Source organism: Nymphaea colorata, chromosome 1 (assembly GCF_008831285.2).
Source record: "Nymphaea colorata isolate Beijing-Zhang1983 chromosome 1, ASM883128v2, whole genome shotgun sequence".
Taxonomy (NCBI): Eukaryota; Viridiplantae; Streptophyta; class Magnoliopsida; order Nymphaeales; family Nymphaeaceae; genus Nymphaea; species Nymphaea colorata.
The window spans coordinates 22,986,490-23,008,231 of NC_045138.2; the positions used below are offsets into that span (position 1 = coordinate 22,986,490).

Consider the following 21,742-nt stretch of genomic DNA (forward strand, 5'->3'; position numbering starts at 1 on the left):
CCGGCCAACTAACTGAATACATAATTGAAAGAGGTTTATTTATATTAAATTCATTTATTGAAAGAAGCAGATAAAAGCTGGTTATGAGCTCATAAAAGCAACTGATATTGAACTGAAATATTCTGCATTATTTATTTGAATTACTACCTTGAAGTTTTGCTTTACCAGAGGCATGTTACATCCATCAACTAGTGCACTCCCACCCAAGTTCATAAGTGAAAGAAAGAAAGGATGCATCCGTGAGAGGGAGGCATGACCATGACTGCTGCCCCTCTAAAATAAATAATCAGTATATATATATATAAAAAGGGAAGAAAAGAAACTTGGAGAAAGGGAAGAGTTAGTACATAGATATAAAAACAAGATGATTATAATAATTTAACAAGAAATCAATCAACTTAAAGCAATAATATGCATATGATTTTGGATAGTTTTTAACCGTGTGGATTTATCCTCTCCCTTCCTACTTCCTACAGAGTAGCATATCACATTCACATTATAACGAACCAAAGTTGGATCCCATTTATCCCACCCCGAAAGAAGAAAAAAATAAAACAAAACTTATTTTACCTGCCAACATTGGGAAGAGTTAATATCCATCAGATTTTGAAAGATCTTAAAAAGCAGGAAATTAGGGCAATCAAATCTCAAAACCTGGAGTGACAGGTCTCTCCTCCTTCCATAAATCAACTCCGTGTGAGAGCATTTTGAAACGGCAAGTTGGTAACATCGTGCTTCTTACATTTCCTTCCTTAAATCTCTTGCACTGCTCTTTCTTTACAACAGTATATGAAGGTAACCATGCCTTATTCAGGTGGGACGCCTCCAAATCGAAACCCAGCGAAGGCATGGGTCGAGCGAAGCTGCCCATACGACTCATCAACCCCGAGCGATCTCGCCACGCCACCTTCACCAAGCGGAAAAGGGGCCTCAAGAAGAAGATATTCGAGTTTGCCACCCTCTGCGACGTCGATGCGTGCATGATCATCTACGGCTCGGCCGCCGGGTCCGCCCCCGAGACGTGGCCGGAGGATCCGACGGAGGTGCGACGGATCATCGAGCGGTTCGGGAAGGCGCCGGCGGAGGAGCGCGACAAGCGACGGGTGGACGTCTCGGCTTTCCTCACCACGAAGAACAAGAAGCTGCAGGCGGAGCTGGAGAGGAAGAGGGAGGAGAACGCGGAGCTTGCGTCGCTGCTGCTGTGGAACCGCACGAGCTTGGACGCCATGGACCTCGACACCGTTCTAGGGATCGAACGGAGATTGCATGCAAAGATCACGGCAGTCCATGAGAGGATCGAAAGCCTGAGGAGAAATGTTGTGAAGCGGGAAGATGAATGCAGCCAATTGGAAATGCCGATCAAGGGCGAGTTTTCTCAACATCATCATCATCATCATCGGTTGGAGTACGTGCCCCCGCTACACTACGGCATCCCTCCTTCCTTCATTGTTCCTCCTCTGCAACTGCAAGCTCAACCCCTGGCCCTGCCACAAGGAGGAAATGCTTGTTACCATCCTGTTGCATCCAGCGGTCAAGGCATGAGTCTGGTGGATCCGCTTCCTTTCGGCCCTGCACCGGATTACTGCAAGAGTATAATGGATCCAATTCTTTTCGGTCATGAGCCCGATTACTGCAGCTATTTGGACCCGATACCTAGCTTTTTGCCAGGGACGTACGACGGTATGCCCGTTTCTTTTTCTGCGATGGAAGATCTGGATCCCCTAACGGGCCCACTAAGCAACTCGGACCCGATCCAGGGGTTTGAAGACTAGGGATATACGATATCATGGAACCGCTTTGGTGGCTTGATTTCTTTGATCGCGATTCGTTTTGATAACACGACTGACTTCATTAATTTTGTCACGTAATATGCTTTATTACATTCTTTGTTTTGGGTTTTGGGTATGCCATTTTGTGTTATTGAGGGAAATTTCTCTCCATGCTTGGCAGCCCATTCATTGTCATCAAAGAAATAAATTTTGTAAAAATTTAACTTTTATGTCTCTTTTTTTATTATTTGAATCTACGGCAGTCCCATCCAATTCATGCATGTTGTTATGTTGCTTTCAGCAGGAGGAAACCTTATTCGAACTAAATTCTTAATTTCAGAAATAAAAACCCATTTTTACTTGAAAAAAATAGGTTAAGATAGTAGCAGTTTTTCCTCGCCTTCTTCCAATCTTAATCTTGGTTTGGTCCGATGAATCACTTTTTCTTATTGGCGCCAAACTAATTTTCTCAGTCAAGCTTTAACTAAAATGCCTCTGGATGCGACCATTTGTTTAACGTCATGGGTCCGGACCAACAAATTCGATGAAGATGTTGTCTAGGTTCTATTCAAGTCTTGCCAGCAAGATCTTAAAAAGTTAAGAGGAAAGAAAAGTTGCATAAAGAACTAAATAAACCGTGCATACCCAATTACAGAACTAATATCAAATCCATTTAATACAGTCTGGTAAAGAAATTCAGATCAGATTCCTAATCAGTTTTATAACCCAGTTTGAATAACTGGGATCTGATAAAAATATGACCTGATTACATATAAAAGACCGATGTTATATGCGGTCAATTTGAGCTTGAATCAGAGTCTGGAACATTTACGTCCCTAGTAAAGAGTAGGATTTATTTCGCTTTCTCATGCACGTCCATGGAACATGAAAAGTTTTGAAAATCAGGTTTCTTATAGAATCTTGCCACCACTTCTGCCTTTGGTGCTTGCTCACAGAGCCTTGGAGTCATGCACCACGATGGGTTATGAAATTCCCAAGCGCTTGTCAACAACCCAGGCCGAGCCCGGTATGCATTTTTTGAGCCTGAACCCGGTTCTGATCCCAGCCCGATGCCCAACCCTAAAAAAAAAGGTGTGTTGCTGCTGTTAACAATAGAGTTCCACAAGCTATCTGCTATGGAGGCAGCCGCTCACCAGAGTGGCGACTTTTCTGGTGATCCTTTGGACATGTTAGGTTAGGTAGTGCTCTTAGGTTTAAGTTAATTTTCGTTCATAAAAATTAAGTAATTTGGATCAGTTAACGTATGTAAAGCCTTTCGGCCAAATGCTGATAGGATCACATGGTTTTATCATTTATGAAGTCGTATGGTCAGAAATTTTGCACAATTAAATGTTTAGAGCAAATTAGTTCCTTATGTCAGTAAATATAAAAATGTAAGAGTTTATTTTTTTTCATATTTCTATGGATATATAACTATGTTTTTTCCCTATGTATTCTAAATTTATACTTATGAATATTGTTTTCCCAATTTATCAAAATTAAAAAGTTAATCATTTAATATAACCTTGTCAAGCTATACTGAACTTGCTGACATTCATTTACTTTCTTCTTCGAAAAAAGTGATCATCCAACACATTTGATATTAATAATAAAACTATGAAGCAAGAAAGTATTATATAAAAATGATGAAGGACATTGAAATTAACATAAAATAAACTATGTGCTCTTGGCAAAGACAAAAATGTAATTGAAAAAAATACAATTTTAATTTGTCTGCATCGATAACCTAATTATTTATGTATTACTCTTTGGTTAAGAGTTTAATTGTTATTGGACATCAGATCTAAAAAATTGCCAGAGGGCAATTTTTTTTTTCTGAACTTTAAACCATGCACTTTTGATGTAGCCATACATTGAGAAACCAGTTGCTCATAAATCACAGCCACTACTAGCCAGTTTGTGATTGTTGATCTCCAAATCAGAACTTGAAATCAACAATCGCATAAAACTTTCTACTTTTTGCAACGGATGTTGATGCCGGTTATAACTAGTTGGTAGTTAATGGACAAAAAATGACGCAAGCTTGATTTGGTGAATGTTTTTTATCATTACTGTAGCGAAGTTATTGAATTATTATTTAGAAATTTCTTCATGCATACTCACATGATTCACTTTCCCTTTTCCGACAGGCAAAGAAGATAAAAATGCAAATGAAAGTTGGCAATATGGCCATGTTGGCATGGTTTCTTCTCATATAGAGTTGCAAAATAAAGAGGTTGGCATTTATCTTCTATTTTAACAATTTACAGATGAAAATTATGTCCTTGGGGCCTTCAAACGCTGGCAGATTTGTCTCTAAACAACAATTCTCCATCAGCTATGGAATCTCGTAAGGTATGTAGTTTGTTTATTATCATGATATTGAAATGGGTGGTACCAATTTATCATTGCCTGATAGACGGTTAGTTGGAACGTTGGATCATGGTATCTTCCTACTCTTCTTACTTTGCACAATGCTATACCAATGCATTGTGTATAGCATAGGTAGTTGTTTATGTGCATGAGAATCCTTCTCCTTTCTCTCCATGTGGTGCTTCTTTGCGTTTGCAATGCGTAACAGACAAGTTTAACCTTTCGCTAGTGTTAGCCTTACGGCTACTAGAGGCTTTCTCACACACTTAACTGAGTAGAAGCCCAGCTTCCATGAAAAACAAAGGCAATTTCCTTATGCTAGGATTCAATCTCTGCTGGCTGTTTATATGTACAAGTTCGGAGTAGGTCTGGGCATCGGACCAGGCCGGCCCGCTTAGTGAAAACCATAAACGACCCGGATTTGGATCGGGCCGCCCACTACCCGGCCTGAGTATTAATGGGTCGGGCTTGGCCGGGTACTGGGCCTAGTAAACCACGTCGGAGGCCCGGCCTGGCCCATTAATACTTGGGCCGATGACGGACGCCGGCGTTCTCCGGATGAAAGGGCGTCGGGTTCTTTGTGGCTGAAAAGAGGTCGGCTGGCAGGAAATCCGAGAATCCACATGCCGGAGAGCGTTTTGGCGGGGATTGGTGACCGGAGACGGCGACAACGAAATGAAGAACAGATCCGACGGAAAAATCGCTCTTCTCAAATAGAAGCTCGTTCAATCGTTGAGTTCAGGGTCGATTCGTGCTACTTGGGATTGATCCTGGAGGATCGTGGAAAGCAGGCGATGTCGTCTGAACATTCAATCGCCGGATTCTGCCTAACGTAGAGCCGTCCACCCGCAGCGTTCGGCTTCATCTACCGATCGAGGGATCAACTGTCTTCTGTCTTCCACTGGCGTGGCCGAGATCGTGGAACCGGTGTCCCCCCAACGGAATCCTCCAATGACCCTCGCGACGGTGGTGGTGACGGTGCGGCGGCGGTGGTCGGTGGATCGCACAGGCACAACCGCGCAGTGCAACTCTCTCTCCCTTCCAAATGAAAAGGGAAAAACGAATTCGACCTACCACGCCCTAACGGGTCCCAATGGGCCTTGGTTTATAACCCGGATATGCCCCGTTATGATGTTGGGCCGGGCGCAACGGGCGAAATTCCGACGATGACAATCCTATACCCTGACCCGAGCCTGTTTCAGGCCGGGTCCCTGGCCCTCGCCAGCGTCCCGACCCGATGCCTACAAGTATCACACATCTGGGGCTTAGTAACTCCATGCTTAACTTGGATGGACTAATCCACTCTACTGTGGATCTTGCTGACCCGATTCAGCTCTGAAAACAAAACACACCAGTAGTATCCTGATTGTGTCCTTCTCAAGTATCTTCCATATCACCGCGTGTCCCGCATCACCTACTCCTGTGTCCCGCTCTAGAACACCTTGGACACGTCCCGGCCTCGTCCTTCTAGTCATGTCCAGACTGGCTGTCCCACATGTCCCAGTCTGAACCCAGCTGTACCTGGTTAGACCTGATGGAGTTCCACCTTGGGCTGAGTCCCTCCTCGTCCGAGGATGAACTAGCTGCGTGCTAAGGTTGGACGGCCTCAGCCACGACCTGCCATCTGTGGTAGAGGATACGGCCCGCTTGGCCGAGGGGCTGGGATTAACCTCCCTTGGTAACACGCCATCCTCTATACAATCGCCTCGGTATGGCTTGACCCTATGACGCTTATACGTCTCCCGAATAACCTCCCTTCGTCGCGGAAAAGCTTCAGGTGGCTCTCGTCTGCATATAACCGGCACTGTGGTGCGCCCACAAAAGGTCCATCGTGCTAACCTCACTGGCTTGTCACACCTAACCGTCGCCCGCACTAATAGCCTCACTTGATTTATGCCCGGGGTCATCGTATTGGCTGCTAACCTCACATGATTGTCGCACTTGCAGTATGTGTATGGGGCCTGCGTGGACAGCCTCACATGCGTCTGGAGAGGTCGTAGAGAGTGGCCATGCGGTGTTTTAGCCTCCCTAGCGCACAGAAGGTCTTGATGAATGATGAGAAGAGGCCAACAACGTAGCTCCTTGCGGCATGGATAAGAGCTGCCCTCGGCCACTATGGTCGGGCGGGGGTATGCCCATATCAGACCCTCCCCCTTAAAATGGAGCCTGCCCTCAGACTCCTCGAGGGTCCTCTCGTAATGCCCTCATCCTCCGGGATCCCAAAGAAAAGAAAGTGAACACACTTACCATGTTTGGTCAAGGTGGTCTCACCTAACACGGTCTCAAACCAGTTGCCCACTTGTTGGGTGGTCTCGTCGGGCCTAAGAAATGGTGGCTTCCTTGGCTGCGGCGTAAGTGGCTAAGTCTGCCATATAACATACTGATTCGCCAGAATTGCAACAACCCCACTTGCTGCATTCTTTTAAGAAGATGTTGAGGATCGGCTTGGACAGCAAGGTCACCTTGCAAGGGAACCCTAAAAACCTTCGGGTCTGCTACTTCAGAATCTGTCCACGGCAAATCTACTGCCGAAGACTAACTCTTACCCCAAGAATCAATTAGAGGGGACTAAATGAAGTCTGAAAAATCGACGCTTAGATGAACACGCCAGGACAAGTTTTGATTAAATGAAACAATGAGTTTCTTCTCCTGAGAGGAGCTTGGTTACACTTGGCGGCAGCCATTGTCATCTCTTCCAAGCTTGCCGGATTCATCTTCTATATGATCCGTTGGCCGGAGTTGCTGATTTTGTGAGTCCTACAGACGAACGACCAAAGGAGGCGATGATCGGTGACTGCATTTGCTGAAAACCGAGAGGCGTGCGAGTCTTCCAACCATGGGAGGGATGAGAGGTGATGTTCGGTGACTGGAGGGCAGCAGACGTGCCGAGGCTGATCACGGTGTCGTCTTCCCTGCTGCAACATTCGACAGCCGTGGTGCTTCAAGAGGTAAGTCACTCTTTTCCAACGGACTGCCATTGGAGATTCCATTCATTTCCAGCAGAAATCCTGACATTGACGCCAAAGACGCTTCCACTCAGTGTGGGATTCGTCTAAGGTAGATCGAGTGATTATTTCTGGAATGAATGATCAATCGACCGAGTGAGGCTGACGGTTCTTGGCGCATTCACCCGACTCTTCATCAGATGCCTAACACCAAGGTTAGATCGCTCTATCGATCATGAGATCGCTAGATTCCTGTTGCAACGAGTTGATTCCTACACTATTGTGTGTCTGTAATGAGGAATCGATGAGAAATCAAAAGGGAATCAAACGATTTCTCTCGAAGAACAACCTACTGTTCGGTTCCCTGTTCTATCACCAACCAATCCATGATCAGTTGTAAATCTGAAGCAATCGGGAATTTCTTTTGGCAAACGGATGCTGGGATCATCTTTCCAACATCCTAACGGTCAATCTAAACTTTACTTGAGCTAAATCCGTGCCCAAACGAGAGAGAAATCGACCGAAGCATGTCGTTCGGACGTCTGTTCTGCCGCCTACCTTTGTCTAATCAGATGCAAATCTGAAGAAATCTAGAACTTTTTTCGACAATCTGACACTTGGGTCACCTTCCCAACATTCTTACGGAGCTTCTGAACTTAATTTGAACGAAATCCGATCAGTATCGAGGGAGATATCTTCATTAGATGGATTCAGGTAGAAATCGGCGGTGATTTCTTGTATTCTCCGCCAAAATGGTGGCAGCGACCCCAAGTTTATCAGGAATTGGTATTTCCTGTAAGTTTAATTGTTGGGATAAGAAGAAGAAAGAAAGAAAAAACAAATGAGAGGGAGAAAAGTACAACCATTATAATGGAAGGGGTGTTAAAGGTATTTTTGTTAATTAAGTTAAATTATTTCATTTCCTTCCCTTTACAAGTTAAATTATATTTCTTTTTTTCCCTATCCAAACAAACTTTTTCAGTAGTTTTTTTTATTTCCGTTTCTAAAATCCATACATCCAAACATACCCTTACAGTTTACAGTTCATTGCATGTGCATATAGATATAAAAGACTAAAACTAAAATTTCACGTCTGCATATTCATATGCATTTATATTATTTTCTTCAAAGTTTGTAAAAATCCTCAAATCAGTAATTCTATACAAGGTTGTAAGAAAAGGTAGCATGCAAAATCAAGAAACATCACACGACGGAAAGTGAGAAAGGAATGAAGCAAGTTAGAACTCCACAACATCTTCAATACTATATATAATGTAGCATCATTTATACAGTAGGCAACCTTTTTGAGGATTGCTATTTCATGTAACAGATATCAACTTGTATTCTCAAGCCATAGCTTGGAAGTATATCTTTCAAACTTCTCCAGAAAGTTAAAGCAGGAGCTTCCATCACTGCCTCAATCTTGACTACCAAAAAAGTCTGGGCCTCAACAGGCACCTGAAACAAACACCCTCTTCAAAAGGTCGAGCCAACCAAAGGTTCGAGGGAATTCAAGGGGCCTTTCACAGTTAAAGCCAACATAAGCATCGAGTTTCCATGCTGTAGTTCATCACTTGTTTCACAGAAAAATGTAAAAATCAACATACGAATATGCAAAAACAACAAACAATCGCAATTCGCACATCAAAGGGAAAATAAGAAACTGTTTTGGAAACCAAAAATTATAAGCAGCAAACACAAATGGCATAACAAGGAGGTAAGAAATTCTTGATGCTAATAAACAAACAGTAAAGAATAACACAGAGAGAGAGAGAGAGAGAGAGAGAGAGAGAGAGAGAGAGAGAGAGAGAGAGAGAGAGAGAGAGAGAGAGAGAGAGAGAGAGAGAGAGAGAGAGAGAGAGATTACTTGCAGGCAGGCGAGGATGTTAGAAAACCGACACCTGACCTGGGTTATCAAGGGCACTGCTGCGTGCAGTTGACAGACGACGGTCGGCAATCGGCAGAAACTCGGAGGGGAGATGAAGAGAGAGAGAGTGAATGAGAGCTACGAGCAGGAGAATTCGAGCCCCGTGCGCATTTTATAGTTGGATCTTATTGGGCCCCCAAGGGGTCACTGTTCCACCGGAACCCGGTCTGCCGCGGCCCTATGTCCAGTTATTGAAGGTAGATCTAATAATCTAAGTTTATTTGGAAGGCGTTGGTCATGGTATCACATACAAGGAAGAAAAATGGAAGTCGAGGATCACTTCCTAGAAAAGACTGTGAGATTTTTGAAGAGAGAAGAAGATGGCACACAATTGTTTCATTCAGCGAATAGCAGTAACAGAATGAATATCTATGACAGCAAAATTTCTGCTATATTAAGACCATGACTTGAGAGCGGACATGAAAAGTATGAACTTGGATTAGGATAGGAATTACAGTCTATCTCATTACTAAGAAGGATTGAAACCACAAGTCCAAAAAACAGAAACTTACTTACCAAGAAGACCTTTTCCGCAAAACCGGGCAATGTCCAAACGTGTGGGCGTTTTTGAAGATTATTTTTTAAATATAAAAATTTGAATTTGATTATTTACTCTTTCGGATTGCCCGTTCAGTCACTTTAGTGTGTTCATCTAAGTCACCAGACTCTTTTATTTTACTGCCGCACTCAAGACGCATCGAGTAGGGTATACACCAGACATGGGTGCGGCTCCGACTCACACTCGAGCTCAGTTAGAATGTCATATTACTAAATTACTTATACAATATTGTTGTTTTGATATTTTCTTATGCAATACAATTATTCAAGTATGTTATATACATTAATAACTAAATTGTAATAATAATATATACATGCTTATTCTGTTATATATATAATATATTAAAAATAATAATAATAAAATACCCTCGCCCCACCGCCGCACCTAAATTTTTTGGGTTGTGCCGCTCCGGGTTATAAACTAAGGCCCGTTGGGACCCGTTAGGACCTATTAGGTCGAATTCATTTTTCCCTTTTCATTTGAAAGGGAAAGAGAGCTGCAATGCGCGGCTGTGCCTGTGCCATTCACCGACTACCGCCGCCGCACCGTCACCACCATCGTCGCGAGGGTAACTGGAGGATTTCATTGGAGGGACACCGGTTCCACGATCTCTACCACGCTGGCGGAAGACAGAAGACTATTGATCCTTCGATCAGAAGAGGAAGTCAAACACTGTGGGTGGACGACTCTGCGTCAGGCGGAATCCGGCGATTGAATGTTCAGAAGACATTGTCTGCTTTCCACGATCCTCCAGGAGCAATCCCAAGTATCACGAATCGACCCTGAACTCAATGATTGGGCTGGGCCTCCGATGTGGTTTACTAGGCCCGGTACCCGGCCGGGTCCGGCCCGTAAATACTCGGGCCGGGTAGCGGGTGGCCCGATCCAAATCCGTGTCGTTTATGGTTTTCACTAAATGGACTGGGCCAGGCCGGGCTAGCCCGATGCCCAGAGAGTCCGAACTTGTACATATAAACAGCCAGCAGGGATTGAACCCTAGTAGAAGGAAATTGCCTTGTTTTTCATGGAAGCTGGCCTTCTACTGAGTTAAGTGTGTGAGAAAGCCTCTAGTAGCCGTAAGGCTACACTAGCGAAAGGTTAAACTTGTCTGTTACGCACTGCAAACACAAAGGAAAACCACATGCAAAGAAAGGAGAAGGATTCTCATGCACATAAACAACTACAAATGCCATACACAATGCATTGGTGTAGCATTGTGCAAAGTAAGAAGAGTAGGAAGATACCATGATCCAACGTTCCAACTAGCCATCTATCAGGCAATGACTAATTGGTACCACTTATTTCAATATCATGTTAACAAACGAACTACATATCTTACGAGGTTCCGTAGCTGATGGAGAATTGTTGTTTAGAGACAAATCTGCCAGCGTTTGAAGGCACCAAGAGCAGAATTTTCACCTGTAAATTGTTAAAATAGAAGATAAATGCCAACTTCTTTATTCTGCAACTCTATATGAGAAGGAACCATGCCAACATGGCCAACTTAAAAACCACAAACTGACGCAGGCCATATTGCCAACTTTCATTTTCATTTTTAACATTTGTTCAATCAATGTACTGGTTTTTTCAGCTAGGCTAGTCATGGATGCTGCCAGTTGAATTTAAGAAGACCAACTCATGACCTTCATCTCTGGCGTTAGTAGCTTGGAAGGAATAGAAAGATGATGGTTATTTTTTCTTGATGACCTTCCTAACTGGTCAGGTAGTTGACGTAACATTGTCAGCCTTGAAGTCCTACTTGCATCAATTTCACCATGAGAAAACCCAAGTTGAAGGAAGCTCATATGACTACTAACTGGAGATCCAAAGAAAAAAGGAACGCTTAGAGTCCATTTGCAGGTGTGCTGCGACTCTTTGCCTGTCTGAATTCAAACCTCCCATCTATCATTGAAGGGAAAGTGAATCATGTGAGTATGCATGAAGAACTTTCTAAACAATAGTTCAATAACTTCGCTACAGTAATGATAAAAAAAATTCACCAAATCAAGCTTGTGTCAATTTTTTATCCATTAACTACCAACTAGTTATAACTGGCATCAATATCCCTTGCAAAAGTAGAAATTTTTGTGCGATTGTTGATTTCAAGTTCTGAATTGGAGATCAACAATCACAAACTGGCTAGTAGTGGCTGTGATTCATGAGCCACTGGTTTCTCAATGTATGGCTACATCAAAAGTACATTATTTAAAGTTCTGAGAAAAAAAATGCCAGAAGGCAATTTTTTTAGATCTGATACCCAATAACAATTAAACTCTTAACCAAAGAATAATACATAAATAATTAGGTTATCTATGTAGACGAATTAAAGTTGTCTTTTCTTCAAAATTACATTTTTGCCTTTGCCAAGAGCACATAGTTTATTTTATGTCAATTTTAATTTTGTCCTTTATCATTTTTAAATAATACTTTCTTGATTCATAGTTTTATTATTAATATCAAATTTGTTGGATGATCACTTTTTCGAAGAAGAAAGTAAATGAACGTTAGCAATTTCAGTATAGCTTGACAAGGCTATATTAAATGATTAACCTTTTAATTTTGATAAATTGGGAAAGCAATATTCATAACTATAAATTTAGAATACACAAGGAAAAAAAACATAGTTATATGTCCATAAAACTGATTTATCAGACTGTATTAAATGCATCTATTTACATGTATTCAATCAGGAATCTAATCTGAAGTTCTTTACCAGACTGTATTAAATGGATTTGATATTAGTTCCGCAATTGGGTATGCACGATCTATTTACTTCCCTATTCTTTATTCCACTTTTCTTTGCTCTAACTTTTTTAGATCTTGTTGGCAAGACTTGAATAGAACCTAGACAACATCTTCATCAAATTTGTTGATCCGGACCCATGATGTTAAACAAGTGGCCGCATCCAGAGGCATTTAGCTAAAGCTTGACAGAGAAAATTAATTTGGCACAAAAAGTGATTCATCAGACCAAACCAACATTGAGATTGGAAGAAGACGAGGAAAACGGCCACCATCTTAACCCTTTTTTTTCAACTAAAAATGGGTTTTTTATTTCTGACATTAAGAATTTAGTTCGGATAAAGTTTCCTCCTACTGAAGGCAACATAACAAGCAAACAACATGCATGAAGTGGACGGGACTGTCGCAGATTCAAATAATAAAAAGACACATAAAAGTAAAACTCTTTACAAAATTTATTTCTTCTATGACAATGAATGGGCTGCCAAGCATGGAGAGAAATTTCCCTCAATAACACAAAATCACATACCCAATCCCCAGGATAAAATAAAGAATGTAACCAAACATATTACGTGACAAAATTAATGAAGTCAGTCGTGTTATAAAAACGAATCGCGATCAAAGAAATCAAGCCACCAAAGCGGTTCCATGATATCGTATATCCCTAGTCTTCAAACCCCTGGATCGGGTCCGAGTTGCTTAGTGGGCACGTTAGGGGATCCAGGTCTTCCATCGCAGAAAAAGAAACGGGCATGCCGTCGTATGTCCCGGGTAAAAATCCAGATATCGGGTCCAAATAGCTGCAGTAATCGGGCTCATGACCGAACAGAATTGGATCCACTATACTCTTGCAGTAATCCGGTGCAGGGCCGAAAAGAAACGGATCCACCAGACTCATGCCTTGACCGCTGGATGCAACAGGATGGTGACAAGCGTTTGCTCCTTGTGGCAGGGGTTGAGCTTGCAGAGGAGGAACAATGAAGGAAGGAGGGATGCCGTAGTGTAATGGGGGCACGTACTCTAACCGATGATGATGATGATGATGTTGAGAAAACTCGCCCTTGATAGGCATTTCCAATCGGCTGCATTCATCTTCCCGCTTCAGATCATTTCTCCTCAGGCTTTCGATCCTCTCATGCACTACCTTGATCTTTGCGTGCAAGCTCCGTTCTAACCCTAGAACGGTGTCGAGGTCCATGGCGTCCAAGCTCGTGCGGTTCCACAGCAGCAGCGACGCAAGCTCCGCGTTCTCCTCCCTCTTCCTCTCCAGCTCCGCCTGCAGCTTCTTGTTCTTCGTGGTGAGGAAAGCCGAGACGTCCACCCGCCGCTTGTCGCGCTCCTCCGCCGGCGCCTTCCCGAACCGCTCGATGATCCGTCGCACCTCCGTCGGATCCTCCGGCCACGTCTCGGGGGCGGACCCGGCGGCCGAGCCGTAGATGATCATGCACGCATCGACGTCGCAGAGGGTGGCAAACTCGAATATCTTCTTCTTGAGGCCCCTTTTCCGCTTGGTGAAGGTGGCGTGGCGCGATCGCTCGGGGTTGATGAGTCGTATGGGCAGCTTCGCTCGACCCATGCCTTCGCTGGGTTTCAATTTGGAGGCGTCCCACCTGAGTAAGGCATGGTTACCTTCATATACTGTTGTAAAGAAAGAGCAGTGCAAGAGATTTAAGGAAGGAAATGTAAGAAGGACGATGATGCCAACTTGCGGTTTCAAAATTCTCTCACGCGGAGTTGATTTATGGAAGGACGAGAGACCTGCCACTCCGGGTTTTGAGATTGATTGCCCTAACTTCCTACTTTTTAAAATTGATTGCCCATTATTCATGTTATGTATGCATGGAGACATGCACCAATCAGGTGTAAAATAAACAAATTAAGAAATGCACGTTAATTGACAATTTTTCTTTTTTTTTAATTCATTGTGTTTATGAACCTGACTTTTATAACGTGTTTGGCGTAAAAATATAACATGTCAAATTTAAACCTGTCTTTTATATCTATTAAAAAGGTAAGCGAGTTTTTCTAATTCTTTTATGATTCAGTGCACTTTTTTTTTAAATAAGAGAGAGGGAACTACAACCATTATAATGGAAGGGCGTTAAAGATATTTTTATCAATTAAGTTAAATTATTTCTTTTCGTTTCCTTTTTAGAACTAAATGAACATAATTTTTTATATTTCTTTTTTTCCCTATCCAAACAGACCTTTTTAGTAGTTTCTTTCATTTCCGTTTCTTTATATCTATTAAAATCCATACATCCAAACATACCCTTACTGTATATGGAAGACTAAAACTAAAATTTCACGTCTGCATATTCATATGCATTTATATTATTTTCTTCAAAGTTTGTAAAAATCTGCAAATCAGTAATTCTATACAAGGTTGCAAGAAAAGGTAGGATGCAAAATCAAGAAACATCACACAACGGACGGTGAGAAAGGAATGAAGTAAGTTAGAACTCCACAACATCTTCAATACTATATATAATGTAGCATCATTTATTTACAAATGAAATGTATTGTATAAAGCACGCAACCTTTTTAAGGTTTGCTATTTCATGTAATATACCAAGTGTGAACTGTTTGATGAAAACTTACCAAACATCTAATTTCTAACAGCAACAAAAAGTCTAGATAGGATGTTCCTCTAAAACAGATATCAAATTTCTGTCAAATAACAAATGTCTGTCAACAAGCTTGTATTCTCAAGCTATAGCTTGAAAGCATATCTTTCAAACTTTTCTGGAAAATTAAAGCAGGAGCTTCCATCTCTGCCTCAATCCTGACTACCAAAAATGTCTGAGTCGTAACAGGCACCAGAAACAAACACCCTGCTCCCAAAGGTTCGAGGGAATTCAAGGGGCCTTTCACAGTTAAAGCCAAAATAAACATCGAGTTTCCATGCCGTAGTTCGTCACTTCTTTCACAGAAAAACGCAAAACTCAGCATACAAATATGCAAAAACAACGAACAATCGCAATTCGCACATCAAATGGAAAATAAGAAACTGTTTTGGAAACCAAAAATTATATGCAGCAAACACAAATGGCATAACAAGGAGGTAAGAAATTCTTGATGCTAATAAACAAACAGTAAAGAGGAGGGATGATACACAAAGATCTAAACCGGTGCGTTGTTTCGCCCCTAATGCTCGCATATAGCGGTAGACTTATAACGGTGCAGCTCATCACCGGTAGATTAAGCACTTTAACTAAATATCACCGGCATAGAGGCAGGTATGCATGCGCATCGAAGGCCCTCTCCCTCCGGCAAACCCGTCTCTCTCTCTCTCTCTCTCTCTCTCTCTCTTTGATTCCCTTGTATATTTTTCTATTTTTTATCACATATCTTTTTTGTTTCTATTTTTTCACATGGTTATACATATTTGTTTCCTCAATTGACACCGATAACAGCAATTGCTGCATCTTTGACCGAAATCAATGCCACACACACGCACACAGAGAGAGAGAGAGAATGTTAGGCAACCGACACCTGTCCTGGGTTATCAAGGGCACTGCTGTCGAGCAGTCGACGGTCGGCAATCGACAGAAACTCGGAGGGGAGATGAAGAGAGAGAGAGAGAGAGAGAGAGCTATGAGCGGGAGAATTCGAGCTCCGTGCGCATTTTATTGTTTGTTCTTATTGGGCCCCCACCGACCCACCGGATCATATTTGTGATCATATGAATTTGCTCCTCTTAATCATCGGTCAGGTCCAAACGTGGTTCCATCCTTGTCCGGTCACTAGCACTTACAAAGGACTAAAGATTTGAACTGAATGAATAAAAGGCAACAAGACACATTAAAAAAAAAAAACGCCAGAATATGTGTATTATATGTATTTTGTATTTTTAATTAATTTCTCATTTATTTTATTTGTATATAATTTTCAGGATTTTTTTTAAATTTTTTTAAAATTTACCAAGTTTTTCCCAAAACTTTTCTAAGACGTAAAACTTTTTCACATTAAACACCAAAAATTCCAACGATATATGCAACAATGGTAGACATGCATGAATACTGCATCCATGGCCTTCATCAACACAAGATACCACAAGCCTACAACTTCAGAATTTAGATCCATCTATGCCAATAATTGAAGCATGGCCATTCCTTGCCATTTTGATTTAGTTAATTAATTATGCTACTTTTTGTCGCACAATGAATTACCAATGTCTGTTTTCATCAAATTTTGAAGGAAAAAAAATGGAAGTGGGGGATCACCTCCTAAAAAAAGACTGTGTGGGATTCTTGAAGAGAGAAGAAGATGGCATGCAGAATTGTTTCATTCAGCAGATAGCAATAACAGAACATAATATTAAGGCCATGACTTGAGAGCAGAGATAGAAAGAATAAACTTGGATTTGGAGAGGCAACACGGTCTATCTCATTACTAAGAACGACTAGAACCACAAGTCTAAAAAATGAAAACTCACTTATGAAGAAAACCTTTTCCGCAAAACTAGGTAACGTCCAAACGTGTGGGCGTTCTTGAAGATTATTTTTTAAATATAAAAATGAGATGGCAAAAAAGCGATTAAAAAAATAATACTTAAAATTTGAATTTGATTATTTACTCTTTCGGATTGCCCGTTCAGTCACTTTAGTGAGTTCAACTATTCATGTAAAATGCAATATGCTAAGATTTTATGAACCTAAGTCCTTCTATTAATCAATAAATAATTAATTACGTATGACCTTTGTTATTAAGAAGGTAGCTCTGGTTCTTGGAGCGGGAAAGGAATGAGGCTTTTGTTGTTATTTTGAGTGGTAGGATGAAATACGTTTCCTATTTATGATAGTAAATGAAGTAAACCCCAACACGGACTCACATACATATACACAGTTCTCATTAATAAATTAGGACGGCAAAATTAGAAAACCACTTTGATTTTATGTGTGGTTTTCTTGATTGAATAAAGATTGAAGTTTCGCAATTTGTGGGGACAAAAAAAATTCACTTCTTTTTTAGATCTCCATACATGCATTGTGCCTCTCACAAGCCACAAACGAAATGTCGTATTTTCATTTTTCTTATTTTTTGATGCTTTTCTTTGAGATGAAAATAAAACGAAGAATCAATTAACAAAAGGAAGCCTCTTGAAACTGCACTGTTAATTTGATTAGCTGGCAGCAGCTTCTCGTTCTCACCAAGGATGTTAGCATATCTAATTTAGATCCGATATCCAACCAGGCTGCTTGAAGCAAATCGGATATGGAAAAAGAAAAAAGTTTGAGATTCGATTAAGAAATCAAATTGGATTTGAAGGTAGGTTAAGAAATGAGATACAATAGGATTCAGGTTCACATTCATATTTAAGTAATATCTAGTTGGAATTGGTCTTGGATTGAAATCCAATTAACTTAGTTTAGATAAATATCTTTGTCAAATGTCCATATATTTTAAACACTGTATTTTGGATTTGGTTATAAGGTCATACTCATATTTCAGATGTGAATCAAATACCAAATATGGCATAAGTTTTTCTTCACTGGTATTTGAATCAGAATATCTGAACATCGAAAGGGGCATTCAACTCTGATCCAGTGACATCTCTACTACTCGCCATACTCAGAAGTGGTAAGTGATGACATTATTTCATTATTACATGAAAACCAATTTGCATTGACATGAAACCTTTGAGTATAACATGAAAGGAATATGTATAAGCCGATACCAAGCGGTAGACGTAGGTCAATATGTGTGCATCAATTTTGACAAACACCACTGATGGAAACGACTTTAGAGGTAGGTTGGTAGCATGAATATTTTATCAGTGCCTCATAAATTTGTCTCAAATATTGGAGGAAGTTTGTGGAACAATCATTTTAGTTGTCGTTGCTATCAAATAACCCCTTCAAGAAGGAGGTGAAAAAAAATGAAAATCAATCGGATCTATGACATCAATCAGGTCTTCACGTGGCATCGGCGTCGAATTTATGTATTCAACACAATTAATTTTGTAACGGAATCACGTGGCATCGGTGTCGAATTTCTGTATTCAACACAATTAATTTTGTAACGGAATTTCTTGTCCATACATGTATATTAATTTGGTCCTCTCTCTTTCTCCTCTCTCTTAACTGCTGCCGAGGTCTGCCGAGAGGCGACCCTAGCATCGTCGCTTCCCCAAGATCACGCTCAGCATTGGGCGTTATGGATTGAAGGGAGCTGGATGTGCTAAAAAGGCTCGTTGAAGAAGATGAAGTCACAGGCTGCTCGAGTTCCTATCTACCGGTGAACAGAGCCCTATCTACCGGTGAAGAAAACAGCCATCGCACCCAGACTGCTCCAATCATCGGATTTGCATATTTCCCTTCTAGGAAGAAGATGGAATACCATAGTGGCAATTTGATCAAACTGGCCCGCAAATTGGGTGCTGGGAACCCCAGCACTGCGGTGCGCCCACGAAAAGTCCATCGTGCTAACCTCACTGGCTTGCCACACCTAACCGTCGCCCACACTAATAGTCTCACTTGATTTATGCCTGGGGTCCTCGTATTGGATAATAACCTCACTTGATTGTCGCCCTTGCAGTATGTGTATGGGGCCTGCATGGATAGCCTCCCATGCGTGTGGAGAGGCCGTAGAGAGTGGCCATACGGTGTTTTAGCCTCCCTAAAGCACATAAGGTCCTGATGAATGACGAGAAGACGCCAAGAACGTAGCTACTTGCGGCGTGGATAAGGGCTGCCCTCGGCCACTATGGTCAGGCGGGGGTAGGCCCATATCAGACCCTCCCCCTTAAAATGGAGCCTGCCCTCAGGCTCCTCGAGGGTCCTCCCGTAATGCCCTCCTCCTTCGGGATCCCAAAGAAAGTGAACACACTTTCCATGTTTGATCAAGGCAGTCTCACCTAACTTGGTCTTAAACTAGCTGCCCACTCTTTTCTTGTTGCTGAAGGGTGGTCTCGTCGGGCCTAAGAAATGGTGGCTCCTCTGGCAGTGGTGTAAGTGGCTAAGTCAGCCATATAACATATTGATTTGCCATAATTAAGACAGCCCCACTCGCTGCATTCTTCTAAGAAGGTGTTGGGGATCGGCTTGGACAGCAAGGTCACCAAGCAAGGGGACCCTAAAAACCTTCTTGCCTGCTACTTCAGAATCTGTCCACGGCAAATCTACCGCCAAAGACCAACTTTCACCCCAAGAATCAATTGGAGGGGGGTAATCGATGTGTTGAAAAATCGACGCCCAGACGAACATGCCAGAACAAGTTTTGATTAAATGAAACTGTGAGTTTCTTCTTGAGAGAGGAGCCTGGTTGCACTTGGTGGCAACCATTGTCGTCTCTTCCAAGCTTGCCGGGTTCATCTTCTACGTCATTTGTTGGCCGGAGTTGCTGCTTGTGTGAGTCCTACAGACGAACGACCAGAGGAATGGCGCCTGTGGCCATTTCTGAAAGTTCATCTACGTTCTTGCTCCACTAAATTTGCTAAAAACCGAGAGACATGCGAGTGTTCCAACCACGTGTGGGCTGAGAGGCGACGATCGGTGATTGGAGGGCAACGGATGTGCCAAGGCTGATCACGGTGTTGTCTTCCCTACTGCACCATTCGACAGCCAGCGGTGCTTCAGGAGGTAAGCCACTGTTCTCCGATGGACTGCCGTTGGAGTTTCCCTTCATTTCCAACAGAAATTGTAACGCTGACGTCGGATACGCTTCCACCCAGTGTGGGATTCGTCTAAGGTAGATCGAACGATTATCTCTGGATTGAAGGATCAGTCGACCGATTGAGGCTAACGGTTCTTGGCGCATTCACCCAACTCTTCATTAGATGTCTAACCCAAGGTTAGATTGCTCTATCGTGCGTGAGATCGTTGGATTCCTGTTGCAACGAGTTGATTCATACACTATTGTGTGTCTGTGATTAGGAATCGATGAGAAATCAAAAGGGAATCAAGCCATTTTCCTCTAAGAACAACCTACTGTTTGGTTCCCTCTTCTATTGCCAACCAGCCCCTGATCAGTCACAAATCTGAAGCAATCAGAACTTTCTTTTGGTAAACGGACACTGGGATCATCTTCCCAACATCCGAACGGTCAAGCTGAGCTTTACTCGAGCTAAATCCATGCCCAAACAAGAGAGAAATCGACCGATGAACAGCATATTGTTCAGACCTCTGTTCTGCCACCTACCTTTGTCTGATCAAATGGAAATCTGAAGAAAAATCCGGAGTTCCTTTCGACAAACGAACACTTGGGTCACCTTTCCAACATCTCTATGGAGCTTTTGAAATTGATTTGAGCGAAATCCGATCAGTATCGAGTGAGATATCCTCATCGAACGGATTCAGGTAGAAATTCGTGGTGATTTCCTGTATTCTCCACCAAAACGGTGGTAGTGACCCCAAGTTCATCCGAAATTGGGGACACACATGGATACTGCATTCACGGCTTTCATCAACACGAGATACCACAAGCCTTCAAATTTGGAATTTAGATCCATCTATGCCAATAATTGGCACATGGCCATTCCTTGCCATTTTGAATTAGTTAATTAATTATGCTACTTTTGGTCGCACAATGAACTACCAATGTTTGTTTTCATCAAATTTTGAAGGAAAAAAAATGGAAGTGGAGGATCACTTCCTAAAAAAGACTGTGTGGGATTCTTGAAGAGAGCAGAATATGGCATGCACTATTGTTTCATTCAACGGATAGCAGTAACAAAATGAAGATCTCTGCAGAATTTCCTTTATATGAAGAACATGACTTGACAGCGGAGATGGAAAGTATGAACTTGGATTATGGCATGCAGCACAGTCTATCTCATTACTAAGAACGATTGGAACCACAAGTCCAAAAAACGGAAACTTACCAATAAAACCTTTTCCGCAAAACCAGGTAACGTCCAAACGTGTGGGCGTTCTTCAAGATTATTTTTTAAATATAATGGACGCGTCCCGGCCTCGTCCTTCTTGTATGTTTGGACCGACTATCCCACACGTCCCAGTCTGAACCTAGCTGTATCCGGTCAGACCTGATCGAGTTCCACCTGGGGCTAAGTCCCTCCTCGTCCGAGGTTGAGCTAGCTGCGCGTGAAGGTTGAATGGCCTCAGCCATGACCAGCCATCTGTGGTAGAGGATACGGCCCGCTTGGCCGAGGGGCTGGGATTAACCTCCCTTGGTAAAATGTCATCCTCTATACAATCGCCTTGGTATGGCCTGGCCCTATGACGCTTATTCATCTCCCGAATAACCTCCCTTGGTCGTGGAAAGGCTTTAGTAGCTGGTGGCTCTCGGCTGCGTATAACCAGCACTGCGGTGCACCCACGAAAGGTCCATCGTGCTAACCTCACTGACTTGTCACACCTAATCGTCGACCGCACTAATAGTCTCACTTGATTTATGCCTGGGGTCCTCATATTGGCTGCTAAACTCACTTGATTGTCGCCCTGCATGGATAGCCTCCCATGCGTGC

At 42.3% G+C, this 21,742-nt stretch overlaps 2 protein-coding genes across 2 annotated transcripts; one reads left to right on the top strand and one right to left on the bottom strand.

Annotated features, from left to right (window-relative positions):
* The first annotated feature begins 848 nt into the window (after window positions 1-848).
* On the top strand, window positions 849-1,772 carry LOC116265591 (MADS-box transcription factor PHERES 2-like). The gene has a single exon (XM_031646353.1). The coding sequence runs from the start codon at window positions 849-851 to the stop codon at window positions 1,770-1,772; it is 924 nt and encodes a 307-aa protein (XP_031502213.1).
* Window positions 1,773-12,979: 11,207 nt separating this feature from the next.
* On the bottom strand, window positions 12,980-13,891 carry LOC116265661 (MADS-box transcription factor 22-like). Its single transcript, XM_031646476.1, has one exon. It carries the CDS (start codon window positions 13,889-13,891, stop codon window positions 12,980-12,982), a length of 912 nt encoding a protein of 303 aa, XP_031502336.1.
* Window positions 13,892-21,742: the final 7,851 nt, after the last annotated feature.